The sequence below is a fragment of the Podarcis liolepis genome (assembly GCF_965112155.1).
Source record: "Podarcis liolepis genome assembly, chromosome: 7".
NCBI classification, from domain to species: domain Eukaryota; kingdom Metazoa; phylum Chordata; class Lepidosauria; order Squamata; family Lacertidae; genus Podarcis; species Podarcis liolepis.
The window spans coordinates 41,913,809-41,941,068 of NC_139561.1; the positions used below are offsets into that span (position 1 = coordinate 41,913,809).

Genomic DNA, 27,260 nt, shown 5'->3' on the forward strand with positions numbered 1-27,260 from the left:
TTGTTTCTAGTGCATTTTATATTTATTGGTATTTTGGAATATGGCTTTCAGCAACAAAATACACAACAGCTAACAGCTCCTGATGTTTTGCTGACTCTGAATGAAAAGCACTGCAAGATTCAAGCATGTCCTGGAAATTTAGTTCTGTGCAATTAAAGCCCTGTTGGATTAAAGCCCTCTTGCCACCCTAGTGCAACAAATCCACTTAAAAAAAGAAAACAAAACTGATTTTTTTGCTGTTAGGAAAGTGATGGGAAATGCTTTGAAAAGTGTGTGGTTAATGAATGATTAACAAGGAGATTTGTAAATGCCCTGCAAGCAAATAAGGAAGAATGTTTATTGTGGTATAAGCTCCCTGCAAAGAACTCAGAATGAATACTCAATAAAGATTGGATATAACCTAAGCTCTGTGTAATCAGATTGAATGCTCAATAAACAGATTGTCTGGGGGACCTCAGAAATGAAAATGCCTGGACTCAAGCCAAAAGCCCTCCACGTCACTTGGGAAAGCACCCCTAATACCAATGAGCCAGTCAACTTCCATCTGCTCATCATGCTAGATTCAATGTTGTTGTGTCTCAAATTTCTCTTCCTGGAAACCTCATCTTTGGCTCTAAACCATCATCTCACTTTCTCTCGTTGACTTCAGAAAGCCCCCAATGTCTGTGCTAATCCCAACTACCAGGGGCGCAACCCAAAGAGAGACAACAGATGCTACCTAACAAGGCCATACAACAAGCCTGTGGCAGAGGCGGGGGTGGGAAATAGAGTGAGCTTGACTCTGAACCACTGAGCAATGCCGACTGCACCCACAACATGTCCAAGATGCAGCTGATCTATTCACTCCTCACCGTGGGTCAGAATAACTAAGCTGTGTTCTCCTTAAAGAGATAACAGGCAGAGTTCTTCCAAGTCTTTAATGAGCTCTTGCTATCTATTCATCCACCGGCTGTGGCTGCAGCTGCTGTCATAGGTGGTATGTGGCTGAGAGCTGGTTTGGCTTGGGGCATTGATCCAGTTAGTTTCTCTGAGTCCACCTTGCTGCTGGTTTACTTTCTCTTCTTGCTGGGAAAGTAAGCACTGCAAGTCCTCTTGGTCACTGAGTGGGTTCTTGCCATACTCCTGCTGAATCCAGGCCCTGTACTGTCAAGACAAAATCCCGGAGAGGCTGCATAAGATATGAAGGATGAGCAAAGACAATGCAGGCAATGCAGGTAAAACCAGTTGGCACAGTGAAGCCTTTTCCAAGTTGGTGCTCTCCAGATAATTTGGACTACAACTCCCATCAGCTTCTACTGGCTGGGGGCCAGTGGGAGTTGTAGTCTTAAGCGTCCAGCGGGCACCAGGATGAGGAAGACTGGCCTAACAGGTGTATGTCAGAAGCACGTGGCCTTATACAATTATGATGAAATGACAAGTGAATGCTGTAATCTATTTTGCAAATGGATTCTCACTACATTGTTCAAATAGCCACCTAAGTGGGGAGGATGTCATTGCCCACAGCAGTTTCTCTGGTTTGTATCCCCTGCCTTATGTTATTATTAGTATCCTACTCAATATCTCCTCTTTCTCCCCTCCTCTCTTGTTTACTTGCTGTGCAAAAATATGACAATTTTAAAAAAATTGGAAAAAGCAGCAGCTGTGTTTTAAATGCAGAGTCATTGCTGTTTGGTTTTGAGCAAGACATTTGAGCTAGTTAAACAGGGGGGCAGGGAAATCACACTGTGTGTAACCCTGTGTGTTCAATTCAACTCAGAATAAAAGTTGCAGGAACTTACCTAAAGCCATGTGAGTAAAGAATTAGGAAATAATGAATACATAACCCTTACAGCTGATTCCCTACGCAGGGAGGATCGCTTGTGAGCGCCACCTCCCACGCACAGCCGTGCTAATGGTCCCCTGATCATTCATGTCCTTAAGTGGGCTACCCCCAGCCCATTGGGGGACTTCCAGTGGGATTTTTTTTTAAGATTGCATGTAATAACATATCTTCCCTCTGGGCCATGGAAATCTAATGCACAACTTTTATTCTTTTAATCACGAAAGCATGCAATGTTTTGTTTCAAGGCGGAGGTGCAATGCTGCTAGCTAGTCACACAGTAAAAAGGAAACTTGGTTTATTTCCTATCAAGGACTTGCAAGTAAACAATGTGATCCATAACCCCAAACTGCCACAAAGTAACCGATCCTGCATTCACGGCAAAAGTCAAGTGTCATTCTGCTTGGGTGGGTGGGGGACTCTGCTTGGCTTGCATCCTGCGTGAGACTTGGTTTTTTGTTTTACTAAGTCTTTGGCTTTCAGGAAAGTTGCCTGTTTTCTAGAGATATTTTTAATGTGTATTGTTTGTTTGTTTGTTTGTTTGTTTGTTTGTTTGTTTGTTTAATGGGTGATGTTTTGCCTGCTTTTTGGTAGGTTCCGAGCTTTGCTAGTTTTTCTTCTATGAAATAGGTATTTTGTGGTGCAACCACAACAATTCTTTAGATTTCCAAATGTGCCCCTGAGCCCAAAAATGTTCGAGGACCTCTGCATGTTAAACTCTCTGCTTTCTCTGCAAAATAGGTTGTGGGCAGCATACCCATACTCAGTTACCCACTGAAAGCCATGGCTATTAATTTCAACGGAGACAACCCTAAGAAAGCCATATAGACAAGAGGGCACTGCAAGTAGCTTAGGCTTCTGTCTCTCTTCCTGGATATCTGATAAGGGAGTGGTGGAAACAGTAGCTGTCTGCTGGAATGGTTAAGCTGTGTCTCCACCTACATGCAATCTGTGTACCTGTAAATATAATGCAAACATTGCAAAGCGGGGGGGGGGGGGGAGTCACCAGGACCAGTAGCCTCCTTCCCAAGAAAACCAAACAAAGGGAAGCACCTATCCCTGGAAATCTTCACAGTGAGGGTAAGCACAATGATATTGCTATTTTTATTTCTCTTACTGTATCTGCTGCTTTGGACATGCTTGTCAGTTGGAAGCCAGCCTCAAAAAAAAATTTAAATACATAAACTGCCCGAGAAACCAGAGATAAGCTGGTTGGCTTTGCCCTGTGGAGCAGAACATCAGTCCTCCACACCCAAGTCTCTCAGTCTCCGCCCACAGATATAGCTGCAGCACAGAGTGACTTTCATTTAGAACTGAAAGTGAAAGTGGTTCTTGCCACTTTCTAGAGACAAGAGGAGCCCTGTTCAATCATATCAAAGGTCAGGGTTGCCACCTTTGGTCAGGCCAAATAAGGGACGGGTCGGGGGGAAGAATTGGGGGGCTAAAAATTACTTTACCTGGTGCAGAAGTGACTTCAAATCAATCCATTACAATTGAATTGATATGGGCATATGGGCCTACCTCTCTCTCCTCCACTGGACTAGGCCCCTGCAAACTGCTTCTCTTGCTCTCCAACCCACCACTGCTCCCCTGCCCACACAAAACCTGAAACTGCACTGTAGCAGACCTATGCACTGCAGACCCCCTCTCTTGCTCTCTGCAATCCACCCTCTGCCTCCTGGAAGCCCGCAAGCTGACTACAAGGGCAATCAGGGACGGACCCGTTACTATTTCTGCAGCAGGCAGGGTCCCTGTCTCCAGTATCTTATAGCTACCAAATCAGCATAAAAGGGGAGCTTTTTAGCTACTGAGAAGAAGTATTCTCATCCTTTGTGCTGATTGGAGCCACAGTGAAAGGAGGTGAGTCAGCAACTGAGGATTGGCTCCTAGGGTCACTCTGGAAATGGCCCTCAGGAAGAACAAGAGTTCTTCTGCATGTTCCAAAGCTTAAGCATTTAGGAGCACAGAAACCATGAGGTCCAAATCATTTGCCCACACACGTGCACAGAAAATAGTAGATCTAGCTGAAATACAACACAGGGATCTGCATTGATTGTTTCAGTGCATCCCATATTAGTATTATTGTATAATTATAAGATTGTTGCATAAACTTAGAAGGTTGTATAATGTTTATGACTATCATGAAGGGACCCTGCACAATTTACCACTACACCCATTCGTGTGACGGGGATATGGTCTGGGGAGAGTTCCAAGGTCCAGATAGAGAGGCCACATTAGGCCCCCTCGCCTGAGGTTTCCCAGCCCTGCCCTTTCACATAGAACAGATCTGCATTATGCCCCCAAACAAACAGTAGTAGAGTGAAAAGGGCCAGTTCATATCTTCAGCAACCAAACATCCTTCCTTGGGGAAATGTTCTGTTCTGCGAGGCGTCATGCCTGATGCCCAAGTCAGCTGAATTCATGGGGGATGCCCAAATCAGCTGAATTTGTGTCCTTTGGGGGAATGCCTGGCTCAAATAGTTTTTGCAAACTGTGGTACGTTTTTCTCCGAAAGCCTTCTTGTGCAGCACCACCTCATCTTTCCACCCTCCTTCAGCCCACTCCTCAGCATGGGATATTCTCAGAATATCCTGGAGGTTCTTTATTTTAAAAGAAAGCAACAACTTTCTGAGAAGGGAAGTTAAAGCACAGGGCACTAGACCCATAAATGTTGGGAGTCAGGAGGAACCTGCGGACAGTCTCAGCTGTGAGACATGCTCACACTGGGTTTCCTTTGGGCACTGGGGAAAAAAACATTTGTTGCAAAGACAAAGTACTTTCACTTGCTGTCTCACTGTTCTTCAACAATCAACTTAGGTCCAGGACACCTTGGAAGGATGGCTGTATTTTGGTACAAGTATTGTTCAGAAAGTGTGAATTAGGGAGATTTGCCTATCAGTGCAAAATGAATCTGATTCCTCTCTCATCACTGTGTGAGAGAGGAGCAAGGAAAGAGCTAACTTTCAGCTATCTCTGAAGACATGAGCCTGTAAATGTTGCTCTGAAGTGCCAACTGGGTTAGTAGACCAGCAACATGAAGCCTTACCTCCTTGAGCAGAGTGACTTCATACTCCTGAAGCTGTTCCTGGAAGCCAAAGTTGGGGCTCACGTAAGAACGGACAGCTTTGGTGGCTGTCAGGCACTCTTCCCAGCCAAAGTTAGTGACCGTCATGAGATAGGCCACCAGGATGGTGGTGCTGCGAGACACTCCAGCTAAGCTGTTGAGCAGAAATAAAGGAGCAATGTTTTCAATTAGGAACAGGAGTGAAGAAAACTCATGTTAGGATTGTGCAAGACCCCCAAGTCTTGCTTCCTCCACTCTTGGACATATTCCCAAGTTTGTACATGCACTACAGCATTCATGCATCATGGAATTCAAGATCGATGCCCTCTTATCAAGTACTGTTTTGCATTTTGTCACTTAAATGTTATGGAAGATAAGGCTATCAACAGCTGCTAAATACCACGGCTCTATTCTACCTCCTTTTTCAGAGACAGTATGCTGCTGAATACCAGTTGCTGAGGATCACAAGTGGAGAGATTCTGCATGTATTCAGGTGCGGCATGTGGCCTTCCCATAGGCATCTGATAGACCACTATGACAAGATGCTGGACTCAATGGGCTTCTGGCCTAATCCAGCAGGCCAGCTCATATTTTCTTGACTTTATTATTAGCTTTATTATTTATTCAGAGATTTCTAGCCCATGCATCCAATGTCTGTGTAATATGCAGAGTCACTTACAACAGTTTAAAGTTATTGTGTTTTGTTGTTGCTGCTTATTGCATTTACCAATAACTTTATACCATTAAAAGTTTCAAAGTGACTTGACTAGCTAAAATATACAGTGGTACCTCAGGTTAAGTACTTAATTCATTCTGGAGGTCTGTGCTTAACCTGAAACTGTTCTTAACCTGAAGCACCACTTTAGCTAATGGGGCCTCCTGCTGCCGCTCCACCGCTGGAGCACAATTTCTGTTTTCATCCTGAAGCAAAGTTCTTAACCTGAATCACTATTTCTGGGTTAGCGGAGTCTTTAACCTGAAGCATATGTAACCTGAAGCGTATGTAGCCACTGTAACAGATAATAGCAATGTAAAACTAGGAAAAATTAAAACCACCAACAATATAAAATATATAAAATGCTCATCCAGTAATGTATTACTAAGGACAAGTCCTATCCACCCCACTAAAAGATGAGCACCCCCGTAACAGGCAAAATTAATTGCCGTAATCTAAGGACTGGGTAAACAGTTAGGGCTTAGCCTGGTGCCTAAAGACTGACAAAAATGGTGCCAGGTACATCTGCCTCAAGAGACCATTGCTCAGACAAGGGGCCACCACTTAAAAGGCCTGTTCTCACAGGGTACGTCTAATGGCAGTTTATTGTGGACTCTGTTCTGCTCAGGGCTGCAAGCTTTTTACAGTGTCCATATGACATCATCCTCATCAAAATGCCAAGCAATATTATTTCTTCATTTACCTTTTCTGCCGGAAATTTGGTAAGTTAGAAAAAGAATACCCAGGAAGGAGTAAATCCAGATGAAATGGAAGGGGAGGATATGGGATGGCCTTATGATGGGGGCGCTGTTGTGTAGATGCTGCAAAAAACGGACTCCACCATGAACTGCCATGTGGCAGAACCCACAGCATCAACAACATAGATTTACAATGCCATAAAGGCAGAGGTCACAGATTAAACATTATTATTTTTTTATTTGATTAATTTTATGACTCACTTCCCATGGAGCATATCAAAGCAATTTCAGAATTATCAGTAGTAGTGGTATTAATTTCCCGACTCGCCCTTCACTTTCAGGTGCCAGGACAGGTTGCAACAATTTAAAAATCAGCATTAAAAACAGTTAAAACAAATGGCAGTCACAGGGCGGGTCCTGAAAACACACGTCTCAGGTGTCAAAGGCCAGGGTAAAGAGATGCAATAAAAGCAGGCAGGCTACAAGAAAAGCATATAAAGCAATTACGCATATTGTTAAAACAAGGGCATTTAATATATATATATGTGTGAAAAAACCATTACATGTATAAAAACTTGACATGATCTTGGTGTGACTCTTGGCTATCAAAATGAGAGACAAGCAGGGAGAAAAGGCTTTGAAATGATGGACATGGTTGATGACAGATGCTGGGAGTGGATTTGACAGTGAGAGTGGAGTGGCTCATCGCCCTTTTGAAGCCTCTACTTGGCTAATGCAGCCATTGGCTAGGATCCAAAGAGTGGGGCAAAATGAAGGAGGCAGAATAGAGGAGTGTGTCTAGTCAGCAGCGGGTATCTTCATGCTCCAGCCCCACCCTCTGCAAATGGTTTCTGCACAACCCACATGATACATTGACTGGTTTGTAAAATCTAAATAAATTTGCTGCAGCTTGCATAAGGAATCCTTTTGGGGGGGAGGTAGCTAAAAGCTGCAACAGCATGCCAAACTAATCCTTCAGTGCTAGCTGAACGGAACAAAAGCAAGACCTGCTTCTTTAGCTCAAGCCATTGGTGCTTTCAGAATTCCAACGATAACATCCAGCTTTAGGGGAAAGCAAAAGGTTGTTGACAGTGCAATCCTATCCATGTCCACTTAATGTAAAAGTATGCTCACTTTACCATCTTAGAGCTCAACAAAGTTGTTCCCTGTGTCCCAGGCATTTCACACCTCTTCCCTCCTCCCCCTACAACTGTTCACATCAGCACCAGCTTCAATTCATCTCTGTTTGTGTGCACACCAGGGAGGACTGACAGAGCAAAGATGTCTTTACCCCATGGCAAGAAATGAACTAGGAACAGCTTAAGGACTGCAGTCAGCGAGTTGCTCATTTGAGAAACTACAGTGCCAAACAGTAGTACCACAGAACAAGAGATACATATGCATTTTGGATAATGTTGTGTGAGTATGGATGAAAAACCCAGCACTGGAATCATGTAAGTGCAAAGCAAACAGGAGTATGAACACAGCCCAGGGATGCTTCCAGGCTGTTGTTATTTTCTGGTGGGATTGAATCACATATCAGCAAATTCAAGTTGTGCAAGGGAAGCTTATTTGGAGCTTCTGCACACACAAAAATTAGACTCTTTGAACTAAGGAAAGTAATGGGAAGATGCACAGAAAAGTGTGGGATAATGTTTCCTTGATGAAACAACATCTGACCTCCCCACAAACTAATCAGAATGGACTATCAGTGACTACCGGGTGTCATCTAACCTCCCTGCAAACAAATCAAGCTGAATGCTCAATAAATTTGTCACCTGGAAGTGGTTGAAGTCCCGCTACATTCAATATGGCTTCCTCCTGAGTATACATAGATAGGATTGCAGCCTTTATTTTTCTCCTATCTCAGCCTATATTAAACTCTAGCAAATTTGTGTGACCTAAATGTATGTATATCAATCAATCTCTTTATAATGATCAATGACCAGTATTCAAAAAAGAAACTTTATACAAATTTATAAAATAAAATAAAAGCATACAAAATAGAGAACCATAACAATAAAATTACTAGTAAATGTACTGTACTGTAGAACACCAGTCACAAAGAACAGAATTGTGAGTTTGCTAAAATTCATCCCTGGTAGGTATTTAGCCATCCTGGAAGAGGTGAATGCCTTGTGATCTAGAACAGGGGTCTGCAACCTGCGGCTCCGGAGCCGCATGTGGCTCTTTTACACCTTTGCCGCGGCTCCGGGGCGGATACTAGCGAGGGGAGGAGGCGCATTGTGCGCCCCGACACTCCCCACTGTGGCAGGCGCTGTACTGGCTGTGACGTCGCATGGGGGCGGTGCGTGCGTTAGTCACGCACCGTCCCAACGTCACCTTCCCGCCCGCTGTCAGATCAGAGGGCAGCGGCCCGCATGCTTTAAATGTCGCAATGGTTTTGCGGCTCCCAGTTGTTGTTTTTCTTCGGAAACGGGTCCTAGTGGCTCTTTTTGTCTTAAAGGTTGCAGACCCCTGATCTAGAAGCATAAAATGCATCCAAATGCCCTGGGAATTTCCAATAAGAATGTTAGGTATATGGTGAGGAGAAGAGCAATACATAAGAGCATGAGTTGTTGAATCTTCCTCTCCCAATTCACAGGGACATTTACGTTGACATTAGGGAATTATTTGAAACCTCCCCTCCAAAACAGCTAGTACAGCATTTAAATGCACCAGAGCGAAGGCTCTGTGGTGTTTTGGAATAGAGAGCAGATAAAGATGGCTGACTGTTTGTAGGATTGAAGTGCTCTGTCAATTAAAATGTTATTTGAGGTTAAACCTAGATCATTTTGGCATTCAGCATCTGCAATGTGTTGTCTGAGTATTGTTCAGGCCATTTCATTTCCCATGAAGATAAGATAACTCATGGAAAAACCCATAACGCTGCCACTTTTCAGACGGCGATTGTTTCAAGCCTGAATGAAAATCATCCTGCAAGGTTAAGGGAGCCAGATCAGTCGAGTATGTATGTATACTTTAGGAATGACTGCCAGCAGGTTTCCAGAGATATATAAATGTCCGTATACATATATTATAGTGTGCTCCCCATCCTGAAAAGGAAAGACAGAGAAAAGCAGCTCACCAATGAATGAGACATCCTCCTCCATGTAGCCGACATTCATGAATAAACTTGATGCACTCCTTGAAGTGTTGTATCCTGAGAGCAAAGAAGAAAAATTAGGAATTGTTTGCCCTGAACTAGAGATGAAGGTGAATTTTGATTCAGCATGAGAACCAAATCACAGCTATCCTTCAAAAAGTGTTACTCATCCAAAATTTTGTGATGCAGTTCTCCAATGGAATAATGTTTACAAAAATGCATATATTAGGGGAAAGGGTGCAAATAAATGAAGGTATTAATGAAAATACCATACAAAGATGCATTAAATTAGGGGAAATTGCTCGCAGAAATGTGGGAATGAGTAAAAACTGCATGTAAAAATGTGTTTATTAGCAGAAATTTGCTTTGACGTGCTTTATATTGTGTGTTTTATATTGTAAACTGCCCTGTGATCTTCAGATGAAGGGCAGCATAGAAATTTAATAAATAAAACATAAATAAATAAACTGTCAGCACCCTAACAAACAACAGTTCCCAGGATACTTTGGAGGAAAATGTAAGTGTTTAAATTGATATGATACTTCTTTAAATTTATGGTGTAGATTTGGTCTAGGACTCAGGGTCATCCAACTGAGTAGATCTTAAACAAACTAAATGAAGTCCTTCATCACACAATGCATTATTATTAATTCACAAACTCACTACCACTTGATGTGATGGTGGAAATTGACTTCATATTGTCAGTATGTTGCAGGACAGATTGAAAGTGACAAGGAAATGCACTGGAAAGTATGGAATGAATGAATGACTAATGGGAAGGTGTAACAACACCCCTCAAACAAATCAAGATGAACGTTCATTGCCGTATAACCGCCCTGCAGACATATCAGAATGAATGCTCATTAAAGACCAGACCAAATCTAAACTCTGCATTAGCTTTGTGCAAGCCACTCAGGAAGAATGCTGAATAAACTGGTCATCTGGAGAACTTAGATGGCTTTCAAATGGAAATAGACAATTTCATGGAGGAGATGAGCTTATCAGTGGCTCATAGGTGTGCTGGTAGCTAAATGGAACCTAGAGAACTATACTGTCCAAGGGCAGTATAGCTGTGAATGCCAAACGCAATTGCAGGAGAGGCTTGTAGGCTTCCCAGAGGCATCTGGTTGGTGAAAAGGTGGCTGTTAGAATAGATGGATTGATGGTCGGATGAAGAAAGGAAGTGCTGTAGCTCAGTAGCAGAGCACATGAGTAGCCTGCAGAAGATCCCAGGTTTAATCCCAGCATCTCCAGGTTTTAGACCCCTGTCTGAAACCTTGGAGAGCCACCACCAGTCTGACTCAGTATAAGACAGAATGAGGCAGTATAAGACTCAGCTCCAGGCACATTGACAGACCAACTCTGTGTTACAAAGATGTCTGCAAATGTGACATGAAGGCTGGCAACATCAACCCCACCCTGTGGGAATCCCTTGCAGACAACTGCAGTGCCTGGAGGCAGACAGACAGACAGGTTGTGTATCCATAGCAGTGACCAGGCTGTGAGGAGCTCAGGGAGAAGAAATGCCATGGTGCATCTGCAGCAGCACAACTAAATGCCCTCATCTGCCCCAGCTGCAACAAAACATGTCTGTCCTATGTCTCTACAGCCACAGCAGGCGGTGCACTCCTCCATTGTCTACCAAGACAATGCCAAAAAGTATAAGGCATCTGTGCAAGCCTGCACCCTCCTAAGTCTGCACACAAGGGGCACAAGATCACTGCATCACATCACTGAGAGTTATCCACACCTGCAGTCAGATCTGTGCACGTTCCTGCCCCTCCCCCTTCCCTTTCACCCTTTGGTGCCACTCCTTTGATGCTGGCAAAGGAACTGACAGCACCTCCTTTGACCTTCACTTACGAAAAGGAAATGAAAGAAAAATGAAACCAAACAAAGGTGTGGGCAGCGCCAGAAGCAATGCCAGTAAAGAGGCACTTAACACTGTACGTGGCAGTCAGATTTCCTGCTTGATGATAAGCCTGGTAAACTTGAGGCATGCTGAGAAAAAGGAGACTCATCCCAGGTCCTTGACACCTCAACAAAAGGTGTTTCCATTCACAGAAATAACACTCAGGTACTGTAGAATCCCCTTCTCGATTTATTCACTCTGGCCTGATGAGAAGTGGATGACGAGGTAATGAATCCTCTCAATTTGGTAATCTATTTTTAGATCCTGAGTGCAGAATTGTTGTTTATTTAAAAGTCAAAATGGAATTGTTGCTGCTGCCAGTGGTGTAGTGTGGGGGAGCCATGGGGCAGTTGTCCTGCACACAACATTGTCAGGGGTGCAAAATTTCAATACCCATTCCTGCCTCAGTACAGCTGCCCATTTTCGTCCCTGGGCTCCATTGAAAACGGCTTCTCCATGAGAACCAGAAAGTGACCTTTCCATACAACAGAGTGACTCTTCTTTTCTTATCTCTGAGGCTGCAATATCCTGGGTGATGTTGACACCATTAGGCAGTTGAACGCACAAGCGTACTCTGTCCATTTCCCTCCCTCCTACCCACCCGCTACCCACAGCCTCAGGAGCTGGCTACCCACGTTACACGACTCGTTGCTGCTGTTCTTGTTGTTGTAATAATAATTAATTTTCTTCTCTGCAGGATGCACACACTTTTTATTTCAGGCATTTTAAGTGAGTTTTTCTGATGAGATGGCTAGTTTTAACTGATCTTAAGATATACTAGCAACCTCATACCCATTGTTGCTCAGGAATTCTAAAAAACCAGTGCAGTTTTGAAATCCTTGGTTAAAATATCAGTGCAGTTTTGAAATCCTTGGTTAAAATCAGTGCAGTTTTGAAATCAGTGGTTACAATCAGTGCAGTTTTGAAAGGTTCAAGTCCACCATCTTGATTCCCAATGGCACCCAATTGTATCTCAGCATAGACAAAAACCCGCTCTTCGATCTCAGGAACTATCATGTAAAATTAGGTTATGGTATCTTAGGAGATGTCCAGATGCATAGCAAACAAGCAACTTTCCACAATATGCAGTTCATGCTACATTCCTATTTTACCCAAATACATATTAAGTGGTACATGCATTATTAAAATAAATAAATGACCCTACAGCAGTGTGTAGTTTTCTCTGTTTTTCTTCTTCTTACAGGAGTAGCACCTGTTGTGCCATGAATTATAAAATGTTTCAGAACCCCTGGTTGGAAGGTGGCTAGTATCAAACAAGCTATAGTTAAGATTAACCACAGTTTGGAAGACACAACAAACATGGCAGGGGAGAAGCTTCCAGTCTCCTGGTGGTAGGGCTGAAGGAGAAGAGGAGGAAGTGTGAGAGCCAGAGGCTACTTGTGGGTCTTTTCCATCATGATCAGACATAGCACCCTTTATCTGCCCTACTCCACTCATGACCAGAATGGTTAAAGCACCTCCACATGGTTTTTCCTCCACTCTTTCACTGCAAATTTCTGAATGTTGTGAATGTACAAAATGGTACAGTCATCATTCTGGACCAATTTGCAAGGAGGAGGAGGAGGAGTTTGGACTTGATATCTTGCCTTTCACTCCCCTTAAGGAGTCTCAAAGTGGCTAACAATCTCATTTCCCTTCCTCCCCCACAACAAACACTCTGTGAGGTGAGTGGGGCTGAGAGACTTCAGAGAAGTGTGACTAGCCCAGCTCACCCAGCAGCTGCATGTGGAGGAGCGGGGAAGCAAACCCGGTTCCCACATTACGAGTCCACCGCTCTTAACCACAACACCACACTGGCTGTGGTTAAGGCTGTGGTTAAGATCACCAAGGCTGTGATCTTGCAGGTGTGGCATTAAAACCTATTGGAAAGCAAGAGTGGGTGGTGATGGGTCACAACCCCCACCTTCAGCCCACTAACTACGGGTCATTCCAAGTCACCCAGTCTCATTTGGACTCTTGGCGGGGGGAACCTTTCTAAGTTCACCAGGATTGTGAAATTCAGAGTCTCATGCAATGTGCAGAAAATAACCCCTTAAGAGCAAAACTTCCTTCCTGTGGCCCATTGCTTAGAGGCATGTTATGATTAAAAGAAATAAGAAGGGAGGGGAATAAACAAAACACCCTCTCCCCCCCCAAAAAAAACTTGCTGGAGCAGGACTTTCTTTTCAAGCTTCTCAGTCCCCTCAGAGGGAACCTTTAGTTCAGGGAAGGGGCCCTTTCATATGAGGGGGTAGCTTTTCAGTTGACATTGAGACACTGAATCCTGTGCCCATAAAAGAAAAGACATCAAGTCATGCTTTGTGTTGGGGATAAAGAACCATTTTCAGCCTGAGGGCCACATTCCCTTCTAAGAAGCCTTCTGGGGGCCACATGCCAGTGATGGGCAGGGCTGGAGGCAAAAGTGGGTGGAGCAACAAATGTGAATTTTCCTTTTTTACAGACAGCTAGTTTCTACACACTTTCACACTGTCTTTCATTCAGTGAAACGAAGGGCGGTGTCAGAGTTCAAGGACAAATTCGAGCTTAAGCACTCAAGCAGAGTCAATGAGTGAATGATGTGGTCTAAGGAAATGAGGGCATGGCCAGGGAGAGGCTTGGAGGACCACATTCAGGGCCCAGCCTGAGGTTTCCCATCTCTGCTCCATGCACTAACATAATATGGATCAGTGTGTTGTATACAAAACCGGTTTCTCTGATGAACAACAAGTGAGGAAAACAGGATTGCTCTCTAAGAAAGCTAGCATGTTTGCATTGTATACAGGCTGAAAACCCTGAGAGAACTTACAGGTTTTGATTCGAAGAGTCTGAGGCTGATATGCAGAGGTAGGTCATGTCCTATGAAAAAAGAGACAAACTTTACAAGGGACTTGTGCATTCCACTTCATGCAGGAGGCACAGCACAGTAAACAAATGGCGGAACATCTGCTATTGTTCTGTGATAGTCCTCAGCGTAACCTCAGATTTGTTATTTGCACTTAGCACAACCTCATCTGATTAAGAGCCAAACAACTCATTATCTTGGAGCTCCATTTTAGAAATGTGTACTGACCATGAGATCCAGTTCAGACCACAGCATTGTAAAATAAGCTTGATTTGGCTTAGACTAAAGTGGAGACTACCTGGTCTAGCTCTGGGGTCAGATTCTGCTTCATTCCCTCCACCACCAGGCACAATTGGGGAATCAAAACATGGCCACAGCTTTTTCCCCTTTTGAAAGCCACCCATTCAGATGAGAGGCATATTATTATTATTATTATTATTATTATTATTATTATTACCCACAGAAGTGGGTAAAATTTGCAGACATAGTAACCCATCCAGGTTTGGGGCACTTCTGTTGGACAACTCTGTCATTTGAAAAATAATAATTGTGGCACTATGGAAAACAGCACTATTTGTATGCCTGGGTCATTGAGGTGCTCCAGGGCTCCCTGCTTCAAACTGTGCCCCTATGATGCTTTCCTTTACAGAGCCCCAGCATAACAGCTAATTATGCCCCAAATCTGCATTACACCCTCTGCACCAGATTGATGGAAGAGCTCTGATCTGATGCAGCCAGCCTGATGGAAGAGTTCTAGGAAACATAAAACCTTGCTCACTGTTTTGTGGTGCTTTAATCAGCCCTAATGAAGATGGTTGCTGTCAGATGACCTGTTAGTTGAGCATTGGCCCTGATCTGTTTGCACTAGGTCTGCGAGGACGCTAAGCAACATCAACTGCTTGCTAAGCATTCATTCCGATTTGCTTTCGGGGAGGTTAGAATCATAGTATTGTACATTTGGAAGGAATCCCAGGGGTCATCTAGTCCAAACCCCCTGCAATGCAGGAACCACAGTTAAATATCCCAGGCATTCCACTGCATCTTCCCATCACTTTTCTCATCCCCATAAGCCTAATGCTATGGTGGAACAGGTTTGCTGTGCAAGAGCACCAAATCAGTTTAAATGTGAAACTTGAATACCGTCATACCTTGCATCCTGAACATCTTGCGAGTCAAACATTTTGGCCCCCGAATGCCGCAAACCTGAAAGTGAGTGTTCCGGTTTTGTGAACATTCTTTGAAACCAAAACGTCCAATGGGGCTACCACGGCTTCTGGTCGACTGCAGGAGCTTCCTGCAGCCAATTGGAAGCCATGCCTTGGTTTCCAAATATTTTGGAAGTTGAATGGACTTCCGGAATGGATTCCGTTCAATTTCTGAGGTACCACTGTATCTCCAGCTGAAAGGACCTCAGGTGGCAGGTGATAGTGGAGAAAGCTCTCTCTCTTCCCAAGACCGTGGATAGCTGCCACCAGCCTAAGTAGACAATACAGGGCTGGAGAAGCCCATGGTTTGAGCTGGCATATCACAGCTTCCTATGTTCAGATGCAGAAAAAGAGAGAGGGCACTGATATAGTCCAAATTAAGCATCAAGCTAAGCACACCACAGAGCAGAGGCCTCATCCAACTTGAGTCTACCTGCTACTGCTACACAATTTTCAGATTGTTTTCTATTGGACCAAGTCATTCCCAACTAGGTTCATCTATACGTAGGTTGTGGCTTTTTTTGGGGGGGGGGACAACACCACTAGTATCGAAAATACTTTTTGCGGACAGTGTTGCAACACGTTTGCAACAGTAAAATCTTCCAGGCAGTTGCTAACCTCTCCCTCTCCTGTCCTCACCCCACCCCATCCTTCCCAGGCAATCACACAACAATACACATCAGGATTAATTACTATTCTCCACTGAAGCTTCCTCCCACCCCTGCTCACTACCAGAGATGGGACCCCCCCACCCCACCCCCATGCACACTCTCTCAGCATTTGCTGGAGGGCTAGGCATGGGAAAGGAGCTTGACTCTGCAATTCTTTTTGCCAGAGTGACAAATTGCTCAATGCACCCGTGTGTTTCCAGTTCCCCTTTTCTCCCTGGCCTCATTCACTCCATCATGTTGTAAGACCTCTGCGCCCATTTGCCATCTGTCTGGCATGTCTGCAGAGATGCGGTCCAAGCAGCTGCGGCTTTGGTGAGCGGTTTTTGCTCCCTGCATTTGATTCCCCCCCCCCTCGATGACATTAGTCAGTATCTCTTACCAAGAAAATGGCTTTCATGGAGTTCATTTTCTAAATAAATACATACTGTATTTTCTTGAGAAGCAAAGCAGCATGTATCGCCTGGGCAAATTCACCCACCCAAAACAACACCATCAGTACACACACACAACTCTCTACAGCTATATTCAGTCATGCGGTTTATTGCATTAGTTTTACTGGTTACAATGCCAGCACCTCTATCCTGATTTCTAACATGTCTTTTAGGCTACATTCACTCAATAAATTTAAAGTGCTATCATGCCACTTTAAACAGTCATGGCTTGCCCTAAGGAATTCTGGGAGGTGCACCTTGCCCTAAGGAATTCTGGGAGGTGACCCTTTCCCTTCAAGTGCTGAGAGCTGTTAGGGGAACCCTGATTCCCCTCACAGAGCTACAATTCTCAGAGTTCCCTGTGAAGAGGAGTTGATTAGTAAACCACCCCAGATTTCTTTGATGGAACTCTAACTGTTAAAGTGGTATCACAGTGCTTTAAATGCAAGGTGTTAGTGTGGCCCTGGAAACAGCTAACACAGAAATGAGCATTGAACAGCTGCTAGATTTCCAGAAGTGGTTCTTTGGCTGTGTGAAGTATCACATAAAGTGTGAAAATTATCAGGTAAGGAAACATCAGGGAAGCAGAGTAAACTGCTATTAGCAGCAGCTGCATCAGAGCATCAGAAGGTGCCTTGTATCAAGTCAGATAATTGGCGCATCTAGCTCAGTATTGCCTACATTTAAATTGGAGAAATGCTAGCCAAGCATAGAATCACAGGGTTGGAAGGGACCCTGAGGATCATCTAGTCCAGAGGTTCTCAACCTTTTTGAGTCCACGGCTCCCTTGACCAACTGCATTCTTTCTACAGCACCCCAGTATGACCAGTGGTCGAGGATGATGGAAGCTGTAGTCCAGCAACATCTGGAGGGATGCAGATTCCCCATCCCTACACTAGGCAAATCTGGCATTACAAGACGACTGAAAGCAAGATTTGTTAATACACAGTATGTGAAGGGAGGGAGGTTTGGGAAACCTAGCATAATCATTTCTGTAATTGCACTGCCCTCTACTGGCTTGTGACATTTCATAACTTCACCACAGAAATAATTACCTTCATGCATTCACATTTTAGCTGGGGAAACCAAAGAAATATGAATGAATGGGGTGGGAAATGGCCTGCAGCTGGGGTCCCTAAAGCATTTTATATATTTTCCAGCTGTCATGTTTTAAGTAATTGGATTCCTCCTTATTGCTATGATCCAAGATGCTCCAGATTTCCTCTCCGTACTCACTTCCAGAACAGGCTTAGCATTGTTATGCACCGACAAGATGTGTGTGATCCCATTCTTCACTAAGTTCTCTTTGTCCTCAGAATCTGGAAAGAAAGAGAGACTTCTAAGATCCAAGATGAATAAAAAGGCGCATTAGTTCATAACCCTTGCTTTATTCCAGCAAAGACCAAAACAAGATGTTACATAGAAAGATGTGTGTAAACTTTCTCCCATTTTTTTAAGGGAAAAGCAGCCTCTGGAAGCTGCAGATTTATCACCAGAAAAGTGCTATGGAGGACTTGACCCTTTCCCTTCCAGCCAATCCAAAATCTCTCTCAAGTAAGGATATTGGTACTTATGTGTAGCATCTACTTTGGTCCTTGTGTTATTAAGCAAGGATTTGCCCACATGTGGACATTAGTTAGCTATTCATCCACTTCTCCACCTCCTGTTGCATTAAACCACAGCAGTCCACCCACACATATATTAGGAGCAACTTCAGTCTTTCCCATTCACAACAGGAGGCATTCTGTCTTGTGATTGTCCCCACCTTCTAATCTGTTGATTCTAATATGTGGGCTGATTTTATTATTGTTTTTCTAGTGTGTATGTGTTTGCAAGGAGACTGGTTGGCTTTTAATGCTGTTAATTTGTTGTGTGATTTTTATTTTGCATTTTTGTTCTTGTTTTCTCTCTTTTCGAATACTGTATAAGACCCTTTGGGGAAAGCACTTGATAAGCGGTGTATAAATAATGCAAATAAACAACTACAGATTAAACTAAGTATGAAGAAATTATGAACATGCACTCTTGCTTTATAACATTAAATCATGTGGATGGATGCAGCCCCAGATTAAGACCCTTAGTGTTAAATAGTGGGTAGAAATAGTGGGTATTATTATTATTATTATTATTATTATTATTATTATTATATGTGGACCTGAGTGAAAACTATCTACAGTATCCCTCTGCTGGCCCAGGGTGAGAACTTCAGTACATAACACTTAGAAGCACTGAAAATATTGTTGTGCCCTCCCTGCCCCATATGTAACTCAAAATAAAGCAATGCTAAACCATAAAATGAAATTTTGTTTTTCAAAATGGCACAGAACTTACCTGTATGTTAAAATGGCACATATGCCTTGTGAAACACATGGTTCCCTTGCATTATATCAATCTATGTTAGTAGGACACTTCCTGGCCTTGGTGGGAATAAGTAATAATACTCCTAAATCTATAACAATACATACACCATGCAAAGATGAAACCAGCTCATCATTCCACAGTTGTACTAGATTCTAGGAGGAGGAGGAAGCAGAGACCACATACACTGGTCATAATCAACATCTGCTAGGAGACAGGCAGAGTTTGAAAAACAACTTACCCCTGATGTTTCCAAGGTACAGCCCCCCCACAACCTGAAAATAAACCAATAAAAATAATTAGTTCTGCAGGCACTGTCCCTTGTGAACAAGATCCTCCTGGGCTTATTTTATTTACCATATTTTTTGCTCTATTAGACTCACTTTTCCCCTCCTAAAAAGTAAGGGGAAATGTGTGTGCGTCTTATGGAGCGAATGAGGGCTGCGCAGATATCCCAGAAGCCAGAACAGCAAGAGGGATTGCTGCTTTCACTGTGCAGCGATCCCTCTTGCTGTTCTGGCTTCTGAGATTCAGAATATTTTTTTTCTTGTTTTTCTCCTCCAAAAACTAGCTGCGTCTTGTGGTCTGGTGCGTCTTATAGTATTTCATAAACTTGATTGTAAAAACAAAAAAACAAGCAAACCTCAAAGTGGTTTACAAAAAGATAAAACAAGAAAACATAAGAAAATATTACAATATTTTAAAACATACAGAAAGTTAAATTACTAAAAATAATAATTAAAATTCACACTTTCTATGCATCTGGGTAGGCTTAACAGTAATGTTCTTTAGAGGAAAAGAGATGAAAGTATCTGCCTATTTTTGTTCTCTTCATTTCTCATTCTTCCAATCTTAAATTCAATTCTCCACATTTCTACAAGAATGGTCTCATTTAAAAAAAAATAAAAAAAAAATCTCATGGAAATTCTTCCACATTTGGGGAAGAATTTCTCCTGGCACATTTTTGCACCCAGTTTTGAGTGACATACATGTTTTTGCATGGAAATGCTCATAATGCATTTTGGTATATGTCCATTAATGTATTCGTTTTTATATTGTTCTCATATTGTTTCAGGAAGTGCGAATTTGATAAATTCAGCTTTAAATGTGAATGGAAATAAATTCCTTCCCAATCCCTTCTCCCAGAGCACACAGAATGAGGACCAGTATCTACTGGTAGATCACTGAATGATTTGCAGTAGACCAACATGGATTTCTCCTCCCCTCCCCACCCAATTCTTTAACCATTGCAGTAACTTCCCAGTCCCCAAACTCGGCTTCTGAAATGAAGAAAGCATGAGAGGAGAGAATTCTGAACAGATTTTGGGGGCAGGGCTGTAGCTCAGAGGCAGAACATCTGCTTTGCATGCAGAAGGTCCCAGATACAACCCTCAGAATCTCCAGGCATGGGCGTAGCCAGGATTTTATTTTGGGGGGGTGGACTTTGGGGGGGGCAGGACTTTTGTTAGTGGGGGCAGAACTAACGTGATTGGTTAGTTGGTTAAGTATTTCTATTGCTTTACTTTATCTGATTGGGGGGCAGCTGCCTCCCCCTTGGATACACCCATGTCTACAGTCAGTGTAGATCAGCCAGAGCTAGATGAACACATGATCCAACTCTGCATATCTATCTATCATCTATCTATCTATCTATCTATCTATCTATCTATCTATCTATCTATCTATCTATCTATCTATCTAATCTATCTATCTATCTATGCCAGCTTCCTATGAGAGGACTGTGAGCTCAGTTCTAGGACAGGGGCATAGATTTGGTGCCTTTTAAAAAGCAGCATTCTTAATCCTTCGCCCACTGCCAGCCTCACAGGGAACACACCAAGCGCCAGGCAACCGAAACATCAGGCCTTCCCGGCGTGACCTTTCAAACAGACACGGCTTGGCTTCACACCAGCAGCAAGGGTCTGCTGTGGCCCAGAGACGCCATGGCTCTGTTTTGCGTTTCTATAGCAGCCAGCACAGATCTTCCAAACAACTCCACTACAAGAGACGGCATCCAGGGCAGGCACACACGAAGGTGCTATTTTTAAATGCTTAGCTCGAGACATCTGAACAAAACAGGCCCCCTCTCTCTCTCGTTCCTTCCTCCTGCTCTGAAGAGCAAAGAACAATTACAACGCGCCTGCCTCCTAACAAAACGAACTTGGGCAGTGTGGTATAGTGGTTAGAGTGTCAGACTAGGACCTGAACGAGTCAGATTTTGTAGAAAGCATTATGGCAATGAGCTATCCTCCATGGTGGGTGGTGCCTATAGGAGCTGGTAGGGTGTAAGACTGGGAGCCCAACGGTAGGTGGAGCCAGAGCCAGTGGCAGATGCAGACAATTACTGTACTGAGCCAACTCATTCTAGTTTTGCCCTCATCCTCCTCCCTGCTGTGTTCTATAAGGGCAACATTGAGACTAAGGAGGAGGAAGTTGACAGGCAGGGCCACCCTCCTTAGTCTGGTTGGAAGTAGGAATGCAGGCAAGTAGGAGCAGGCTGAGTTTGGTGGGACAGTGTCCCATTTGCCCTAATAGACCTGCCTCTGCTGAATATCTTGCCTACCTTTGCAGGAAAGTGAGCCAGCCAGCTGAGAAAACCTCTTGTCCGCAATTATTTCAATCCAGAAACAGGGAGGTCGGCAGTCTCTGATTTGAGCAGGCATTTTTATCTGGGTCAGAGGATCTAATTTTAATTCAGTAAAGCTGTGACTTTCCCTGTACAGGCAGTAAACTGATCCCACTGCCAGGCACCCAGCTGCATGTTAAACAAATAGTTCTTCAGTGAGTTGTTGTTGTTGTTAAAAAGAATACCAACCAATATTGCTGAATGTCTTCTGATAAAAACAGGAGGCTGCAGCAAGTGTAAGGGGGGTGGAAGGCTCACCAAATGGGAAAAATAAACTGTAGGGAGTTGGGAGCTCTCTGGAGACACAGACCAATAGTTTAGTAATCCTTCTAACATCCCTGCAAGGTAGGCATAGGCGCCAACTCCATGGGGCCTGAGGGGGCCCGAGCCCCCTCAAAAATTCGTTTGGGGGGGCTCCGCCCCCCCAATAATCTCGGGCGCCCCTCCAGCAGAGCGCCACCGCCGCCCCTCCCCCAGCCCAAAATGCACAGGGTCGGGCTGCATGCCTCCTGCCCTCCCTCCCGAGCAAAAGCTCCACCCAATTTCCTTCGGAGCTGATTAATAGGCGCAGCACGCTCTCCCCTATTCGCTCACGAGGAGGCGGCGCCACTTTATCTGCATATTCATGAGCTTATTTATTATTCATGAGCTTTCCCGGGGTCCCCCCAATATTTTTTATAAGTCCGCGCCCCTGAAGGTAGGCCATTGTTGTTATCGCTCATATTGCGTGCAGACAGGGAAGGCTGAGGGAATATAGTTTGCTTGGGGCCACTGTAAATTCTTCACAATAGGCAAGTATTCCTCTGAATTACAGTGGTACCTCGGGTTAAGTACTTAATTTGTTCCAGAGGTCCGTTCTTAACCTGAAACTGTTCTTAACCTGAAGCACCACTTTAGCTAATGGGGCCTCCTGCTGCCGCCATGCCGCTGGAGCACAATTTTTGTTCTCAGCCTGAAGCAAAGTTCTTAACCCAAGGTACTATTTCTGGGTTAGCGGAGTCTGTAACCTGAAGCGTATGTAACCTGAAGCGTATGTAACCCGAGGTACTACTGTACCAGTTGCTGGGAATCTCAAACGGGGAGAGTGCTGTTGTGTTCAGGTCCTGCTTGCTCGCTTCCCAACTGGGGTATCTGGTTGGCCACTGTGAAGACAGAGTGTTGGACTTGGTGGGCCCCTGGCCTGATCTAACAGGGGTCTTCTTGTGTCGCGAAAAATTGAACTAGCAGCTTCTCAGCTCATCCTTCCATCCAGCACTCTTCGATGGAGCAGCTGGATAAATTTACACGATGGACTTAATAGTCTTACAGCGATGATCAGGTGTGCTGCTTCAATCGTGGAGCTGATGATCAATGCTTCTTTTCCCTCTGCCCTGCTGTTCCATGGCTTACAACTACCTCTGCATCCCTGATATGTTAGAGCCATGCTCACCAAGGACCACGTGAAAATTGCTGATAGTTTACTGCTGAATGTTTTTTCTGTCTGTTGTAGCAGTTGTGATGCACTGTGCTAGATACTGTATGGTTTTTAATTGTATTTTTATTGCTTGCTTCATTCATTCATTTATTCATTTATTTATTATTGCATTTATATCCCACTTTCTTTTTCTTCAGAGAGCTCAAGGTGGCTAACATGGTCCTCCCCTCTCCATTTTTTTATTCTTACAACAACCCTGTGAGGTAGGTTAGGCCCAAGGTCGCCCAGCAAGCTTCAGGTCCTTGAACCCTGGTCTTTCAGGTCCTGGTTGGACATTCTGAGCACACTGGCTCAGTGTTTACTTTTTTACATTATATACTATTGTTTTACAATTTGCAATCAATCAAACTGAATTTCTAATGAAAGAAGCAATAAACATACAATTGAAAATCAATATGACTACTGAATGCAGACATGCTTTGAAAGGCTACCTGAGTGAAGTTTCTGGACCACTGGTGGTCCACAGTTTGAAAACCCCTGTGTTTAAGCAAAAAGCCACCCAAAAAGTTGGTTTTGCCACCCCGATTAAAAATATGAAAGTGTGCATCAGGCATAGGCAAACTCGGCCCTCCAGATGTTATGGGACTAAAACTCCCATCATCCCTGACCACTGGTCCTGTTAGCTAGGGTTGATGGGAGTTGTAGTCCCAAAACATCTGGAGGGCCAAGTTTGCCTATGCTCAGACTCACTTAAATCACAGCCACATTAATGGATAATTAGAATTTGCTGCTGCTGCGGTACTAACACATACCTGACAATAATGAGCCAATTTTTAAAGGTAAAAATAATAAAAAACATTTACATGCCTACCTGGCTGCCACAAGATTATAAAGTGTTTTTAAAAAGGAAAGGAAGGGAGGACACTGGGATGGCCAGCATCAAGCCTGTTCAGCCCGAGCATACAGTGCCTGTTTGCTGCTGCTTCTATCCTCGTCATGGGTGGGGGAGGGCAGGAGACTGGACTTTGGCCCTGGGGTGCGACCACCAGCTGCTCCACAACCGCTCAAACCGAGCCTTATTTCTTTGACATAAATTGCTTCACTGCAGACTTCCCCAACCTGGTCCCTTCTCGATTTTGGGGGACTACCAAGTCCCATCAGCCCCAGTCATGCTAGTGCAGTCTTGTTGGCCAAGTGTCCAGCCAGGACCCAGGAGACCAGGGTTCAGATCCCACTCAGCCATGAAACTCATTGGGTGACCTTGAAGGCCAGTCCCTGTGCCTCTCAGCCTAACCTGCACCACAGGGTTGTGGTGGGGATTTAATGAGGAAACAGTGGGATATAAATGCAACAAATAAAATAAATAAATAAATTTGCCACCTTACCACCCCCAATCCCACTTTTTACTAAGTTGCAATGAACCCTAAGGATTGTACCTTACTCATACCGGTCCCCATGCCACTTTGGAGTTCCTCAGCAGGCAGGCTCACACACAAAACCCACAGTTGCTCATTCCAGTTCCCCTGTTTGTCACCAGGGCACTGCAAAACATAAGGAGAGAAAAGGGAGGGAAACACCCTTATAACTGAGACTTGCTTTCCTCCTCTGACTCATTCCGAAAGGTGCGTTTATCTGCTGAGGAGTGTTATGGGCCAGGAAGAGCATGCGCTGGTTATTATGGGGTGGGGACTTGCAGGAAATCTCCGTACACTTACCAGCTCTGCCGCATCTGAAGTGGGAGGACAGAGTACCAGGCAGGAACTGACACACACAGAGAGAGAAGCAGCAGTGTTAATATTAAGGGTCACAACAGGACACAGAGGAATAGGGACTTGGGATTCTCATCGAGATCTGCAGATCTTACGTCACCAGCTGTGACATGGGATCCTTGGTCAGTTGCTGGCGGACTCCTGTGTGGGGCATCGATGCTTGCCACACAAACACACACACTCCCCTCCCATCTCTGCTTCATGAGTCACTGTGCTACAGCTGTTGCTGCCAAGCGAAATGTCTAACATACTGTTGCAATGCAGAGGTTCTGCCTTACTGAAATAGACAAAAAGAGGGGAAATCAACATCACTCTAAACAAACTTGGGGAATGGGGGGGGGGGGTTTAATGGAAACAGTTATCCCCCAGACTTTGCTTATCACAGAAACCCTTCGACATCTGCACTTCTCTGGATTTTGCAACGCAGCTACCCAGCCCAGTAATGTGCGCAGACATTGCATTGTGTGCAGGCTTGAGTCAATGTATATATTGATATTAGGGGCTCGCCCCCCCCCCCCCCCGCTTGCTCTGTCCAACTCTGCCCACCCATTTGCCAGCCACCCTCCCCCCACCCCTGACCACCCTTTACCCCTCACCCATCCCCTTGCCTCCCCACCACCACCAGTTTGCTCCCAGCCCCGTTCTCTTTTAAAGGAGGGAAGAGGCACTTCACAGAGTGACTTGCTAAACCACTGTGTGAAGCACCTCCCGCTTCCATTTAACCTCCCTTACATTTTTATGTATAAAGGAAGAAAAGTCATGTACAAAAAAATGCATTGTATTGTGGTTTTGTTTTGTTTTTTGCAAAAATGTGTATACTTTGCATATAAAAAGGTGTTAGGGGGGAATAGGCTGGAATCTCATGTTTTTAAAAAATATGTTTTTTAAAAAAGATAATTGCAAACTGATACAACAATGTGGAAAACTGAACTTAGGTTTGGAAAAATGAGAAAGTAAAATTGTCATTTGCCCATTCCTACCTCTCAGGTAAAGGCTCCAGTTCGGCTGCTCTGGAGACGTGCTAAGAGCTTCCTCGGAGACAGCAGCAAAGCGTCATCCGCCAGCAGAGGCATCAGCTCCTTTCTGCTGCAGTCATGCTTTCTTTGGCCACGATACCTTCATTCATTCCTTGCTTGCATCTTTCCAAAGCCAGCCTCCAAAGAAAGGAAGTGGGAAAGGGACCTCTGTTTTGGTACATTATCAGGATTCACCTGAAGAGGGTGCTGTTGCAGAGGCCAGGCGGCCTCCCTCACTGGGATTTAGAAAGCAGGTCAGCGACTGTAGAGTCAGTGAAGGCAGTTAGTGCTATTTTCAGGCACAAGCCACCGGGCAAAGCACTTCAGCTCAGAGGGTAACCTCCCCCACCCAAGCGATCCTTATATTGCTAGGCTGCAAGGGATGCAGGATGCAGCTGGCTTATTAGCTGACCTGCAAATCCCTAGCACCAGGGAATGAACTGCAAAATGCTATTCACAACAAGAGAGGCAGTGTGGTGTAGTGGTTAAAAGCATCAGACTTAAGAGCTAAGTGCCTAGGGCTGAAATCCTGTCCCTTCTCAGCCATGCTCACTGGCTATCCTTGGGCCAGCCATGGTCTCTTAGCCTACCCTACCTCACAGGACTGTTGTGAGGAGAAAGTAGGAGGGGAACCCTGTACACAACCTGGAGCTCCTTGGACGAAAGGTGGGATATAGATGTAATAAAATAGTATAAAGGGGGTTGACAAGAGCCTATAGGGCTGATTCACACATATGTCAATACATCCCTGGAATGCTACAAAATTTAAATCTTTCCCATGCAGTAATAGTGACAGGATCATTCATGGTCCCGCAGCTGTATTCTGCAGATGTGAACCTTTACAGCTATGCAAACAGCCCGTGCGATCTATAGTAGCTTATGGCTTTTGTTGCTGTGCATGAACAAGCATCAGTTGTGTTCACTTTCACGTCAATATGCAGGTCAAAGGAAGAACAGCAGGAGTGACCCCTCCCACTCCCTCCTCTTCTCTGCGCATTGATTCTCCGTGGAATTTCAGGGGGGGGGGGACCTCCCAACTGACTGCATGTACTACCTCTACACAAAAAAATCTGGTATGAGAGTTCCATCAGAAGCACTAGAGATTATCTGTCATTAGGCCTGCTCCTATCTTGGATTGTTTCCGAGTTACACTAAAGAGCACCAAGGTACTAGGAATTAGCATTCACAGATGGATTTCTCAAAGTAGTGTCATGACATCTAAAGCTGCCTGTAGAGGCAGATTGCAACATAGATCAGATCTAGTGCAACGTAGATTTCAAGTTAATGATATTCTGCAGTCATATTTCCTTTTGCCACCAAAGTGACTTATCACTGCCATCAAGCAGCTCCCTTTGCCAGCTCAGCCACACACATACCCTGTGGGAAGCCAAAGGCAAGGTGTTGCCAAGCTTTGGGAAGGCTTCCAGAAGGTCAGCCCTCAGGCAACACCTTTGCTGCATTGCAGTAGCAGAAGCTGCTGAGCACTTGGTGCAGAACTTGAGCTAATTCAGGGCAGCAGCATCCGAACCTATAGGCATCGTTGGAGGCAGATTTATTGCCTACATTGTGTTCTGCACACTCTCAAGTTTTATGCAGAGTGAGAGGTGAGGTTTC

General features: G+C 44.4%; 1 protein-coding gene across 1 annotated transcript; it reads right to left on the reverse strand.

The window, feature by feature from the left end:
* Positions 1-25,766, reverse strand: LOC310711644 (dual specificity protein phosphatase 22-A-like). Its single transcript, XM_083513845.1, has 9 exons — positions 25,611-25,766; positions 24,577-24,907; positions 24,298-24,402; positions 19,063-19,096; positions 17,700-17,782; positions 14,121-14,170; positions 9,385-9,459; positions 4,866-5,037; positions 1-1,143 (listed from the first exon to the last, which is right to left on the reverse strand). Exons 3-9 carry the CDS (start codon positions 24,316-24,318, stop codon positions 931-933), a joined length of 648 nt encoding a protein of 215 aa, XP_083369971.1. The 5' UTR covers positions 24,319-24,402; positions 24,577-24,907; positions 25,611-25,766; the 3' UTR covers positions 1-930.
* Between the last annotated feature and the right edge of the window lie 1,494 nt (positions 25,767-27,260).

Excerpts from the sequence above, each read along its gene's own strand:
- LOC310711644 (XM_083513845.1), bottom strand. The coding sequence starts at position 24,318 with ATGGGGACCGGTATGAGTAAG. Across the intron at positions 14,171-17,699 it reads ATGCTAAGCCTGTTCTGGAA|GACATGACCTACCTCTGCAT; the intron begins GTGAGTACGGAG and ends CTTTTTTCATAG. Across the intron at positions 9,460-14,120 it reads GACTCTTCGAATCAAAACCT|GATACAACACTTCAAGGAGT; the intron begins GTAAGTTCTCTC and ends CTTTGCTCTCAG.